At 58.5% G+C, this 13008-nt stretch overlaps 2 protein-coding genes and 1 pseudogene across 4 annotated transcripts in view; all 3 read left to right on the top strand.

Annotated features, from left to right (window-relative positions):
* Positions 1 to 1281: 1281 nt before the first annotated feature.
* On the top strand, positions 1282 to 2481 carry LOC105914102 (the record flags this gene model as incomplete). The annotated part of the gene is made up of 3 exons (XM_012844770.2): positions 1282 to 1476; positions 1570 to 2081; positions 2268 to 2481. Coding segments are annotated over exons 1-3 (921 nt in total), but the record flags the coding sequence as incomplete, so codon positions are not given.
* A 4464-nt stretch (positions 2482 to 6945) lies between these two features.
* Positions 6946 to 11327, top strand: LOC101774455 (annotated as a pseudogene).
* A 1315-nt stretch (positions 11328 to 12642) lies between these two features.
* LOC101774047 (coilin) overlaps positions 12643 to 13008 on the top strand; it is a 12078-nt gene continuing 11712 nt past the window's right edge. For all 3 annotated transcript variants that reach the window (XM_004963921.2, XM_022825528.1, XM_022825529.1), the window contains exon 1: positions 12643 to 12925. In XM_004963921.2, the coding sequence (XP_004963978.2) occupies positions 12709 to 12925 (217 nt within the window). In that variant the 5' untranslated portion in view covers positions 12643 to 12708. The remainder of the gene's footprint in view (positions 12926 to 13008) is intronic.

Genomic DNA, 13008 nt, shown 5'->3' with positions numbered 1-13008 from the left:
TATCACCAGATCACGATGAGAGAGGCCGACCAGCTCGCTACCTCCTTCATCACCCCCTTTGGCCCCTACTGCTACGTTAAGATGCCATTTGGCCTCAAAAACGCGGGGGCTACCTTCCAGCGATGTATGCTTAAGTGCTTTGGAGATCTCATCGGGCGAACCGTTGAGGCCTACGTTGACGACATCGTGGTCAAATCCAGGAAGAGCGATCAGCTCGTCCCCGACCTGGAGCTAGCCTTCGAAAGGCTAAGGGATAAGCGTATCAAGCTTAACCTAGAGAAATGCGTGTTCGGTGTCCCGAGGGGCATGCTGTTAGGCTTCATCGTCTCCGTGCGCGGCATCGAGGCGAACCCGGAGAAGATAGCGGCCATCAACGACATGGGGCTGATCCGGAACATGAAGGGAGTGCAGCGCGTCATGGGATGCTTAGCGTCCCTAAGCCGCTTCATCTCGCGCCTCGGCGAGCGAGGACTTCCTCTCTACCGGCTCTTGAAGAAATCCGACCGCTTCGAGTGGACCAGCGAGGCGCAGGAGGCGCTTGACCGGCTCAAGGACCTCCTGACGAAGGCTCCAATCCTGGTTCCGCCGGCCGACGGCGAGATCCTCCTACTCTACGTCGCGGCAACCACTCAGGTGGTCAGCGCGACCCTAGTAGTGGAGCGGGAGGAGGAGGGGCATGCTCTTAAGGTGCAACGCCCGGTGTACTTCATCAGCGAGGTGTTGTCCGAATCCAAGTCACGATATCCGCAGATCCAGAAGCTCGTCTACGCCGTCCTCATCACGAAGAGGAAGCTGTGTCACTACTTCACCTCCCATCCGGTAACGGTCGTCTCTTCATTCCCGCTTGGTGAAGTAATCCGGAACCCAAATGCAACAGGGAGGATCGCGAAGTGGGCGGTCGAGCTTATGGACCAGGGTATCACCTACGTCCCCCGCACCGCCATCAAATCCCAGGTACTTGCCGATTTCGTGGCCGAATGGACGGAGGTACAAACACCGCCGGCGGCAGAGGAGCAGGAGTATTGGACGCTGTACTTCGACGGGTCGCTGATGAGGGCCCGCGCCGGAGCAGGCCTCGTTTTCGTCTCTCCGCTGGGCGTACGCATAAGGTACATGATTCGCCTCCATTTTCCTGCATCCAACAATGTCGCTGAGTATGAAGCCCTTCTCAACGGGCTTCGCATCGCCATCGAGCTGGGCATCCGTCGACTGGACGTCCGAGGCGATTCCCAGTTGGTCGTCGAACAAGTCATGAAAGAATGGAGCTGCCATGACCCAAAAATGGCCGCCTACTGCAACGAGGTACGCAAGCTCGAGGACAAGTTCGACGGGTTGGAGCTCAACCACGTCGCAAGGCGCTTCAACGAAGCCGCCGACGAGCTCGCAAAGGCGGCGTCCGGCCGGATGCCCGTCCCCGACGGCGTCTTCGTTAGCGACCAGCTGAAGCCTTCGATCCGTTACCCAAAGCCAGCAGGGGTCGGCGAGGCATGCCCAGCCTCGGGGTCGGGATCTGAGCCAGGAGAGGTCGGCAATACGCCACCTATCCTGGACCCGAACACCAATCCCGAGGGAAACAACGCTGCCCCACCCGACCCGGCCGCGAAAGCCAAGCCCTCCGACCCCGCGGTTATGGAAATCGAGGCGGGCCCCGCGGCTGGGGCCGACCCCCCGACCGATTGGAGAGCCCCGTACCTCGAATACCTTATCCACGACGCGCTCCCAACTGACAAGACCGAAGCCCGCAGGATCACGCGCCGAGCGAAATCCTTCACCATCATCAACCAGGAACTTTACAAGCGAAGCCACACGGGGATCCTCCAGCGCTGCATCCCGATCGAGCAGGGAAAGGCGCTGATCCAGGACATCCACGCCGGGGCCTGCGGTCACCACGCTGCGCCAAGGACGCTGGTGGGCAATGCCTTCCGGCAAGGTTTCTACTGGCCAACCGCGGTCGCGGATGCTACCCAGGTAGTCCGCACTTGCGAAGGATGCCAATTCTTTGCCCGCCAAACCCATCTGCCCGCACAGGCGTTGCAAACCATCCCCATCACGTGGCCGTTCGCGGTCTGGGGGCTGGATCTCGTCGGACCCTTCAAAAGGGCGCCCGGGGGCTTCACCCACCTACTCGTCGCTGTCGACAAGTTTTCCAAATGGATCGAAGCAAGGCCTGTGGCGCAAATCAAGTCCGAGCAGGCGGTACAATTCTTCACCGACATCATCCATCGCTTCGGGATCCCGAACTCCATCATAACCGACAACGGTACGCAATTCACCGGAAAGAGGTTCCTCCAGTTCTGCGACGACCACCACATTCGAGTGGATTGGGCGGCAGTTGCGCACCCCCGCACGAACGGGCAAGTCGAACGAGCCAACGGCATGATACTCCAGGGTCTCAAGCCACGGATCTTCGACCGCCTTAAAAAGTTCGGCGGACGATGGGTTGCGGAACTCCCAGCAGTCCTCTGGAGCCTGAGGACGACTCCCAGCCGGGCGACAGGATTCACCCCGTTCTTCATGGTTTACGGGTCCGAGGCCGCCCTGCCCACCGACTTGGAGTACGGGTCACCAAGGGTCAAAGCATACGACGAGCAGGGAAACCAGGCGTCGCTCGAGGACGCGCAAGACCAACTCGACGAAGCGCGGGATGTAGCCCTCCTACACTCGGCTAAGTACCAGCAGGCCCTACGGCGTTACCACAGTCGCAAGATACAAGGCCGCGCCTTCAACGTTGGAGATCTAGTGCTCCGCCTCATCCAAGACAACAGGGGTCGGCACAAGTTGACTCCACCATGGGAAGGGCCGTTCATCGTCGCACAGGTGCTACGGCCAGGCACCTACAAGCTGGCAACTCCCGACGGGCAAATCTTCAGCAACGCCTGGAACATAGAACAGCTAAGACGCTTCTACCCATAGCTCTTGTTTATAAGTTATACATAACTTTGCCCCCGTTTTCGTTTAAGCTCAGGGGTATCCGACCCTGGCCTCGTTCCAAGGTCGCATACCCCTCGGGGGCTACCAGTTTTGTTCTTCTGCTAAAAAGAAACCCTGAGCCACCCTGGCTCAGGTCGTTTTCGTTTAAGCTCAGGGGTATCCGACCCCGGTCTCGTTCCAAGGTCGCATACCCCTCGGGGGCTACCAGTTTCGTTCTTCTGCTAAAAAGAAACCCTGAGTCACCTTGGCTCAGGTCTTTTCGTTTAAGCTCAGGGGTATCCGACCCTGGCCTCGTTCCAAGGTCGCATACCCCTCGGGGGCTACCAGTTTTGATCTTCCACGAAAAAAGAAGGCCTTTTCTTTTAAGCTCAGGGGTATCCGACCCTGGCCTGGCCCCAGGATCGCACACCCCTCGGGGGCTATCAGGGGCCCCAACCCCAGCCGCTGGGCACCGCTAAAAAGAAAACGTTTTTCTTCTTTCAAAAAACCGGCCACTCCCTTTCGAAAAACCTTTGGATGCAAAAAGATAAGGATGCGTGAACGCTACTCAGCCAAGTCACGATCAGACTGCGAAGAAGCCTACACCCCAGCGGCTACGGTACCTTCGCTCATCAAAAACTTACTGACACGCCCGGCAACGCATCCGAACGCTTTCAAAAACCAAAGGAATAACAAAGGGAAACGGTTTCCTTAGCACAAAATAAAAAGTCATAAGAACAGGCCCGTATGGCCAGCGCGAACAAAGTTCAAGACGACTGACTTAAATACAAACGTTTTTGGGCACAAGCCCGGTACAGTTAATTGACAGGAGGGTCGGCTGGAGCAGTAGTCCCGGGGTCGGCTGAAGCGGCGGCTTCGGGGTCAACAGGAGCGACGGCTTCAGGGTCGGCGGCGGCAGGGGCCTCGGGACCGGTAGGAGAGGCTTCAGGGTCGGCAGGGGGGACGGCTTCATCCTCCAGAAGCTTCGCGAGGGCCTCCGCCGGCGCAGTCACCGCGGAGTCAATCTCGTCCAGCTCGGCGTCGGTGTAGCCGGCGCAGTACCCCGCACTCATCCCGACAAAGTTAATGTCGGCATAGTGAGAGCCGAAGACCCCGAAGGCGCGCCGCACACCGAGGTGAAGCGCGTCCACGGCAATCTCACGACGGCGACGGCGCACTTCAAGAACACGGGCCGGCAGCGAGCTTGACCCTTCTTCCGGAGCAACGCCGAAGTCCTCGTAGACGACGCGGACCGCATCCCGCAAGGCGCCATGCTCGCCGCGCTCCTCGTCGAGCAAAACCCGCAACCTGGGCAAGGTCCTCTGCAGGAGCCGATCAAGAAACCTCACCAAGTTAAAGGAAACGAAACACCAACGACACGGAAATACAGAAGCAGAAAGAGCCTCACCGTCGGCCCGGGCCTTCAGCTCGCGTTCCCGGTCGGCACCGAGGGACACGGCGGTCTGGAGCCCGTGCACCTGCAAACGGAATTGGTCGCGTTCCGCGCGAAGGGCTCCATTCTCCCCCCCTCAGCCGCGCCAGTTCCTCGGCGTCTCGGCGGGCCCGCTCGGTAGCAGCGGCTCTTAGCCCCTCGGCGTCATGGCGCGCCTTTTCCATAGCAGCTTGGAACTCCTCAAGGTCGAGGCGGGCCTTCTCCGCGACGGCCTGGAGCTTGGCCTCGGCACGCCGCGCCCCCTCTAGCGCCGCTTGCTCGCGCCCCTCCAGGTCGCGAACAGCACCCTGGGCGGCACCGAGCTGCAGGGCCAGACCCCTGGAGCGCTCCCTCTCGGTGTTGTAATGTTCCCAGAGGTTCCGCTGCTGCCGGAGGAAGTTGGACTTCTCCAGGCTGGCCTCTTGAAGAGGCTGCAAAAGCAGCATGACGGTAAGACAAAAAAGTAAATAAAAGAGCTCATCACCGAGCGGCAGAAACAAACATACCTGATTGCGAGGGACCACGGTGTTGGCCAAAGCTCCCAACGCCGAGGTCAGCGCCGCCTGAGCCTGGGCGACGCCGCCATGCACCACCTGCCACTTATGCCACTCGGCGGCATCATCTAGTGCGTAGAGGCGCCGCGGCGGGTCGTCGCGGGACGTCCAGCGGAGGATATGCCCTCTCCACGCCCCGGGGACGGAGGAAGCCGAGGGCGGAACAAGGCCCGACTCTGACATCGTCGTCGATGACGACATTACGACGCCAGAAACCCCCGGATCCGCCGACGGCTCCGGCGCCTGCACACCCGTCGCCACCACGGCCGCCGACGGCACCTCTGTGGGCACCTCCGTCTCGGCCGCCGAAAGCACCCCCGTGGGAGCAACCGGGACGGAGACCTCAGCCTCTGACACCGGTGCCTTCACCGCCGCCGCACCCTCGGGAGCGAGCACCCCCTCTGCCTCCGACCCCGCCATGGCAGCAGGGGCATCCGCCTCGCCCCCCGTCGTCTCCGCCTCCTCCGCCTCGTCGGCGTCGAGGTCGATCACCTCCCCCGCCTGCGGGCCCGGGGGGATCACGGCCCAGACAGGAGGAACGACCGGTGGAGCCACAGGCGGGGTGGAGTCCGCTCCCCCTCCTGCGGCCGACCCCGCCGCCGTCCCGGCAACCGGCTCCTCAGCAGCCACCTCCGCCGGGGGATCCACGGCCACACCGGGAACCCCGCCAATCGCCGCTGGCGGGGTCGCGGCCCGCGCCCCGGAGGAGGACGACATCCGCAACATCTTCTTGGGCGCCAGCCGCAGGGTGACGCCGCGGGGAGAAGTGCTGCACGTTGACGGTCAGGCGTCAAACAGAAACATACGGAGAAGGAAAGGAAGGACGACGTGTGGGAGGAGTCAACTTACGCCCTCGAAGCGCAGGGGCGGCGTGCGCGCTTCGACTCGGAGCCAGACGCCGACCCCGGGGCATCCGGCAGTGGCCGCTTGTCTCCGCCCCGTCGCCCTCCGCCAGCAGGCACGGCGGCGGGGGCAGCCCCCACGGATCCCCGAGGAGCCCCCCGAGCGGACTCCTGGGGGGCGCCCCGCGCCGGACCCAAAATTGCGGCAGGGACGGACTCTGAAGGCCCCTGAGGGGTGCTCCGGCTCGACGCCGGGGCGACATCCCTCGCCGGTGCCAAGGGAGCATCCCGCGCCTGCTCCTGGGGGGTGCCCTGGGACGACCTCGAAGGGGCACCCCGCGTCCCTCCCTGGGGGAGGCCCTGTGCCGGCCCCCGGGGGACGCCCTGCGTCGCCCCCGGGGGAGCGATCCGCACCGGCTCCTGACGCGCGCGCAGCGCCGACCCCTGAGGAGCGGTCCGCTCAGGCTCCTGGAGCGCGCGCGGCGCTGGCCCCTGAGGCACGGTCCCAGGACCGGGGGGAGCCGGATCCCGCACGGATGCTCCCGCCGCCGCACCCCCTGCCGCCGTCTGCGGGGGTGTGTCACGAATCACTAAAGCCCCCGAACGGGGGGCAAACAATTCCACTTCCTCCTCCTCCTCCTCTTCTTCTTCTTCTTCCTCTTCTTCGTCGTCGTCGTCGTCAGACACGACCGCCCCTCTCCGCCGCCGTTGGTACTCCCTGGCGGCCCTCTTCCGCCGCTTCTCCGTCTCCTTGTCCTTGCGACGTTTGTCCTTCTCCGCCTGGAGACGGTTGAGAGCCCTCCGTGCGGCATCCTCCGGCACCGGCGGAAGAGAGTCCTTAACCCGGGTCAGCGGGCCCTGTGAGGCGAAAAAGAGGATCCACATCGGAACAGCGAGACAGCAGAACATCAGGGGGGAAGAGTAGTGGCCCAGACGCCTTACCAGGTCCACGAAGCCCTGCTCCGGGCGCATCGGCGGGTGCCCGGGGACCGGGTACTCGACATCCTTGTCCTCCAGCGCCTCCCGGAGCCGTTGCTGGATCTCGGAGGCGGCAAGCGCGCCTGTCGCCAGGACGGTGTCCTCGGGCGGCATGTTGGGGGTCATGACGCCAAGGGGCCGGACCCGGAGCATCAGCGGTGCCACCCGCCGGGCGTGGTATGCGCCGATGACACCGGCACCAGTGAGTCCCTCCCGCTTCAACTGCCCGATGGCCTGCAGAAGGTCGGAGATCTTCTTCTTCTCCTTCTCCACCGGCCCGTATGCCCACACCTCGGGCGCCGCGTCGATGGTGCGGTCGGTGAACGCCGGCAGGGGGGAGTTCGGGTAGTTCTTCACGTAGAACCACTGGTTGTGCCACCCCTTATGGGACACAGAGGTCTTCACCATCATATACTCCTTGGAGCGAGTATGACGGAGGTGGATGCCGGCGCACCCAATCGGCACCGGAGGCGACCGCTGCTGGCTTCCGGCCTTCCCCGTCTTCTGGTAGAGGCTCACCGTGAAGAAGTACTTCCACAGCTCGAAGTGGGGCTCGATCCCCAGGAATCCCTCGCACAACGCGACGAACGCCGCAATGTGCTGGATCCCATTGGGGTTGAGGTGCTGGAGCTCGAGCCCGTAGTAGTGGAGGAGCCCGCGGAAGAAACGGCTTGGAGGGGAGGCGAATCCCCGCTCGTGGAAGTGGGCAAAGGAGACGATGTAGCCGGCGGGCGGCGACGGAACCTGCTCCGTCTCCGGCAGCCTCCACTCGTCCGCCGCCATCCTCTCACAGAGGAGCCCCTTCCGCACCAGACCTTCGGCGCGACTAGCGGTGAAGTGGGAGACTCCCCAGGAAGCCATCACCGAAGAAGGAAGGAGACCGACGGAGGTGAAGACGAAACGCGCAGCTAGAGGCGATGGGAGTAAGGCGAGCAAGGCGAGCGCAGGCGAGCTAGGAAGGCAAGAAGGCTTGAGCGCGAAAGGAGAGGAACCGGCGTGGCATGCTTCTGCTTTTATAGGAAGAGTACCGGGGAAGCCAAACCGACGCCCGGCCGCCATAAATGCGGCGCCAGGTACGCCCCTGCCTCGCCCGTTTCCTTTCGAAAATCGCGCGCACGATCGGCCGCGGAGAAACATCCTATCTTCCTCGATCCGCGGGACGGCGCTTCCATAACTCCACTCCCCGGGCTTCGCGCCCACGACGCTCCCCACGATCGGCCCTGGCACATCAACCGCTCCGCTCCGGTCCAAGGCCCACAGGGAGGTAAGAAAGGGATACGGGGCTGAAAACGCCCCTACGGCCCAATACGGTCCAGGGGTTCGAAAGCTGGCCCAACACGGGTTCAACAGCTGCCCCAGGACATCCCCGAGCAAGGGGTGAGAAGGGACGGGCCCGCTAGCGGCCAACACCCAGGCGAGCAAAACGCCAAGGGCGCCCCAACCTCACGTTCGAGTCCCGCTCAGTATAAAGTTCATGGTTTTTCCACGGGGAAAGGCAACGAGCCCTCAGATCCAATCGAACGGACCCGAGAACTATATGAACTGACTGGCGGGAAATCGGAGTACGCCACCAGCTTGGCCCGAGCCGGACCCCCCCGAACGGGGACCGGGACTCCACTCGAACTTACCCGTTCGCAGCTCAAGCGAGCACCACGGTTCGTCCTACGCGGATAACGTGGCCCGGCTCAACCCCTCCGTCCTAGCGAACGGGCGCTTGAGGGGCAACGATCAAAAAGTCGACCTGGCCTCCCGATCAGTTTCCTGCAGCGAGCAGGAACTCGGGGGCTAGCCTCGCAAAAAACCGCCACGCGTGTGGTCACAAACTGATAAGGTTCTCTCAAGCATGGCGAAAATGAAATAAGCACGCCACAATGCAGGAACTGACGGCAAACGGCGAAAGGAGCCTCCGGAGGAGCACTCCTGCTCCACCACAGGCTCGGGGGCTACTGTTGGGGGGAAATATTAACGGCCCCCTAACACACACCTTAAAGAAACAAACATGAAGGCCCAGGCCCACCGAAGCGTGATCAAGCCTCCGCCTCGCCCGACCCCAGCGTCAGGATCAGGAGCGCCCGACCTCCCTCCGCAAGGTCTCCGCCTCGCCCGACCACGCCCCCAGGGTCGGGAGCCCCCGACCCTGTACCACGAAAGTTCCGCCTCGCCCGACCCCGAGCAAAGGAGTCGGGCACGCTGAGGCCCACGGGTCAGAATCCCCCTCGGATACGTTCCGCATAGACAAAACAAGATCCTGTGGGGCCCCCCGTCGGCCTCACCATAAATGCGCCACAGAGCTGGCAGGGCGCAGGGCGACCGCGCCCCTCACGCAACCCGGCGCAAGTACCCGAGCACGACCGGCCTGTGCGAGCTACAGTGCCGGCGGCCGGTCTCTATTCGTCGCAGGGTACTCATGACCTACGGCGACCGGAGCGAAGCAGGGACCAGCCTCATCCTCGGGTCCCGCACGCCCTCGGGTCCCGTGCGAACGGCAGTGCAGGTGTGAAGCTCCCCCTCTCTACAAGCTATCGCCGGAGCGGCGGTATCCACCGTCCTCCCTAACGGACGGCGGGGTAACGACGAAACCCCCTCATCATGATCTATCCTGATACCTACGAACGTCGAAGTAGCTACCTGCGAAGAGCTGCAACACTTGGCATCCGGCGGCCACCCCTTCGGGCATGCACGACGGCACGCGTTCAGGGTCGGCAGGACGTCGGGCGCCATGGGCCTCTGCCCTCCTTCCCGCCAGACCTTTTTTACCATCTCGCTCTTTATCTTTTACCCGGTCCCAACTGTAACTCCGGCCGGCCCCTTGCGATATAAAAGGAGGAACCTAGAGCCGGGGGGAGGGGATCGGCAGATGGAGAAATCAACACTCCTCCTAGAACACGAAAACTGAAGAGACCTGGGACCAGTCCCTCTCTCGCCTGTCTGTAACCCCCTACTACAGAATCCCCGCGCGGGCAACACGAACATCCTCGATACTGGACGTAGGGCTCCCTTTGCCCGAACCAGTCTAATCCGTGTCTCCCGTGCAACCATCTGAGGCTCACGCGCATAAAAGAAATTTACTAGTCTAAGTCCTGATCCGCTGATCTTGACAACGACAGGATGACAGAGGAAATCAAGATGATGGCATATAATAATCGTGGGCTAGGAAAGTTAGTTTTTCGCTTTCCATTTGTCACTAAAATTAATGGTAGCTCTCTAATCTTATGTCCATTTTTTTTGCACTTATCTTATAAACAAAATCCATGTTATACATGTAAGTTGTTAGGAAATATTTATTTAAATTGTTACTAGATTTACTATTTACTGTATAATCCTAAATAGGTTTGTATAATCCTAAATAGGTTGGTGCACAGAACGTACGTAAGATGATAAAACTAGGATGTTGCTACCTAAGTAGCTAACACAACCCATATTGCAAACAAAATATGACGTAAGTTCTTATGCAATATCCGCATGGCATGCACTAGTATACAGTGTTGGGATAAGTTTTTACTAGGCGTACAATACAATTTGTTACACGGTGTCACTTTCAACTTAGTCGAAGAACTTATTACCAATTTAAACGTTTTCAATAAATTTATTGAATATGGGCCTGTTTGGCAGAGCTTCACGTAGCTCCAGATCCTGAAAACAGCTCCGCTTCTAGTTTTTCCAGCCAAACGGTCTAGCTCCGTGAAATCTAGATCCGCAAAAATTCAGATCTAGCTCCCAATCCACCAAATCCACGGAGTACCTCAGAGGGTACGCTCTCAAAACGCTGATTATGTAACCCCTCCTAGAGTTGGTGAAAATACTATTGATTACACCCACTGTACCACTCGCTTATTTTTCTTCTTTCTGCCGCAGCCCCGTTTTTCCCCATGCGGGACGATTCTTCTCCTTGCGCCGTTCTTCTCCCTGTTTGGCGCGGCCGTTCCTGGCGGGCGCCTGCAGCATGGCCATCGGTGAGTTCATCTCTGTCTGCTCCCAGCGCGACGTGGAGCTGGCCCAGCTCGACCGCGACGGCAGGCGCGGCGGCGAGGAGGAGAAGGCGCTCTTGAGCCCCGTCCAGGCCGCCGTCGCGTCCGCGCTCGCCTTCTCCGTCGGCGCGCTCGTGCCGCTGCTGGCCGCCGGCTTCGTCCGCGACTACAGGCTCCGCATCGGCGTCGTCATCGCGCTGGCCACCGCCACGCTCGCCGCGTTCGGCTGCGTCGGCGCGTGCTGGGCCGCACCCCCGTCGCAAGGTCCTGCGCGCGGGTGGTGATCGGCAGCTTGGCCGCCATGGGCGTCACCTTCGGCCTCATGAGGCTCTTCAAAGCAAGCGGCATATGATCTGATGATGTTGACCTCCATAGATCATCCAACAACACACCACACGCTTCTGGTGTGTCGTCGTTGCTTTTTATATTTCGTTTCGTACGTGCATCCATCTCCTAATCATACACTAGCTATATGATAGATGCGCACGCGACTCATATCGATGATGCATCATCCATCCCTAGCTGCTACCTAGCTAGCTAGTTGCATCTATGTATGCTATCTGCTGCTGTTGAGTATCGATCGAAAATCTCAGTTTTCGGAAAAACACCAGAAGAGAAAAAAATGAGAAAAAAAAGGAAAACACCAAGGGCATCAGTGGACAATCCAATCAAAAACTCTGTTTCTGGATCTGGAGCTGTTATCTCAACCAAAAACTTTTCCTCAGCTTCATGGTGAGAGCATAGCTCCACGCTGGAGCTGCTCTGTGGTAGAGTTGCTGTTTTTGAGGATTTGAAACTGCGTGGAGTTGCTGTTTTTGAGGATTTGAAGCTGCGTGGAGCTCTGCCAAATAGGCTCTGTATATTTTGTAGCAACTTCTATGAATGTACGGTACCAACTACTGACTTATCTCAAGAATTCAATAAATAGTTTATACATAAGTTGTTTGCGACATCCCATATAATATATGGAATGTTAATTTGCAAGAATCCTAAATTAAAAACATGAATTGTACGAAAGCATGAATTTAAAACCAATTTAAAGTAAAAGCCTATTTTACTAATTAAATAATTTAGCAAAGTATTATGTGCATTTATAAACTAAGTATAAATGCACGTGCGAGTTGGATTTCTATTGCTTACTTGGATTTCTAATGTCTAGATTTAAATTTGAATTGCTTACACATTCAAATGAAAATTTAAACCTATTTTGAGCGTACGAATCAATCATGAAGGGTACGGTGAAGACGACAGCTTAATATTAGTGCATGCCTCTCTAGTGGGCTAAGCCCATTTAAACCCATGAAGGATTAAAATAATGAAAAGATAAGGTTCCTCGTGGCAGAATCTACCATAAGTCTTTAACTCGGCATGCGTACTCATATTTTTTTAAATTCATTCCAAAAATTAACGGATATTTTTCTTTCAGTAGCAAACACCATCAACGTCTCGAGAATCTACCGGCTTCAGTCTCTTGAAGATGCTACTATCTATAGTTTGCGTATGCATATTAGTGTATGCTTCGTATGAAAAAAATAGAGAATCATTGAAAATATAATGAAAATAATAAGAAAAATAACCAGTAACAATGTGCAAACCAAGCGAAGGTGCCAGTGCAATCTATCTCTCTAGCTTGTCCCAACTCCGAAGGCTCATATCAAATTTGGAGGTGTTTGGATGATAGGGGCTACTAAACTTTAGCCCCTATCACATCGGATATTTGGACACTAATTATGAATATTAAACATAGGTGTGAGACGAATCTATTAAGCCTAATTAGTCTATGATTTGACAACGTGGTGCTACAGTAACTATTCGCTAATGATAGATTAATTAGGCTTAATAGATTCGTCTCGCGATTTAGTCTAATTAGCTCATATTTAGTACCTGTAGTTAGTATCGAACATGCGATTGACACGATTAAAGTTTAGCCGCCGCTTTCCAAACCTTCCAAGGAAAAACTGAAAAAGGCGAAGAAAACCCAAAACCCTCCCTCCGTCCCTCCTCAGACCAGGACGCCACCACCAATGGCGAGGCCGCCGCCACCGCCGCCCGCGCCGGTGAGGCTCCGCCTGGTGTTCGAAAACCGCCGCCTCCTCCGACGTGCGGAGAGGGATGAAGGCCTCCGGCGCTGCTGGCTCCTCCTCCGCCCGGAGATCGCCACCGTCGCCGACCTCGCCGCGCACGTCGCCGCGCGCTTCCGCCTCCGTCGCTCCTGCCCGGGCGGCGTCGTCCTCTCGGTAGGGGGCCTGGCCACCTCTCCTCCTTGCTGGGATCCTTTTCCCCTTCTGTTTTCTCGCTGCCTTTTCCATCTCCCCACCTCCGTG

The sequence above is a fragment of the Setaria italica genome, chromosome III, assembly GCF_000263155.2.
Source record: "Setaria italica strain Yugu1 chromosome III, Setaria_italica_v2.0, whole genome shotgun sequence".
In the NCBI taxonomy this organism is placed as follows: domain Eukaryota; kingdom Viridiplantae; phylum Streptophyta; class Magnoliopsida; order Poales; family Poaceae; genus Setaria; species Setaria italica.
Note: the sequence above shows the minus strand (reverse complement) of the source record. Positions and strands in the feature narration are given on the sequence as shown.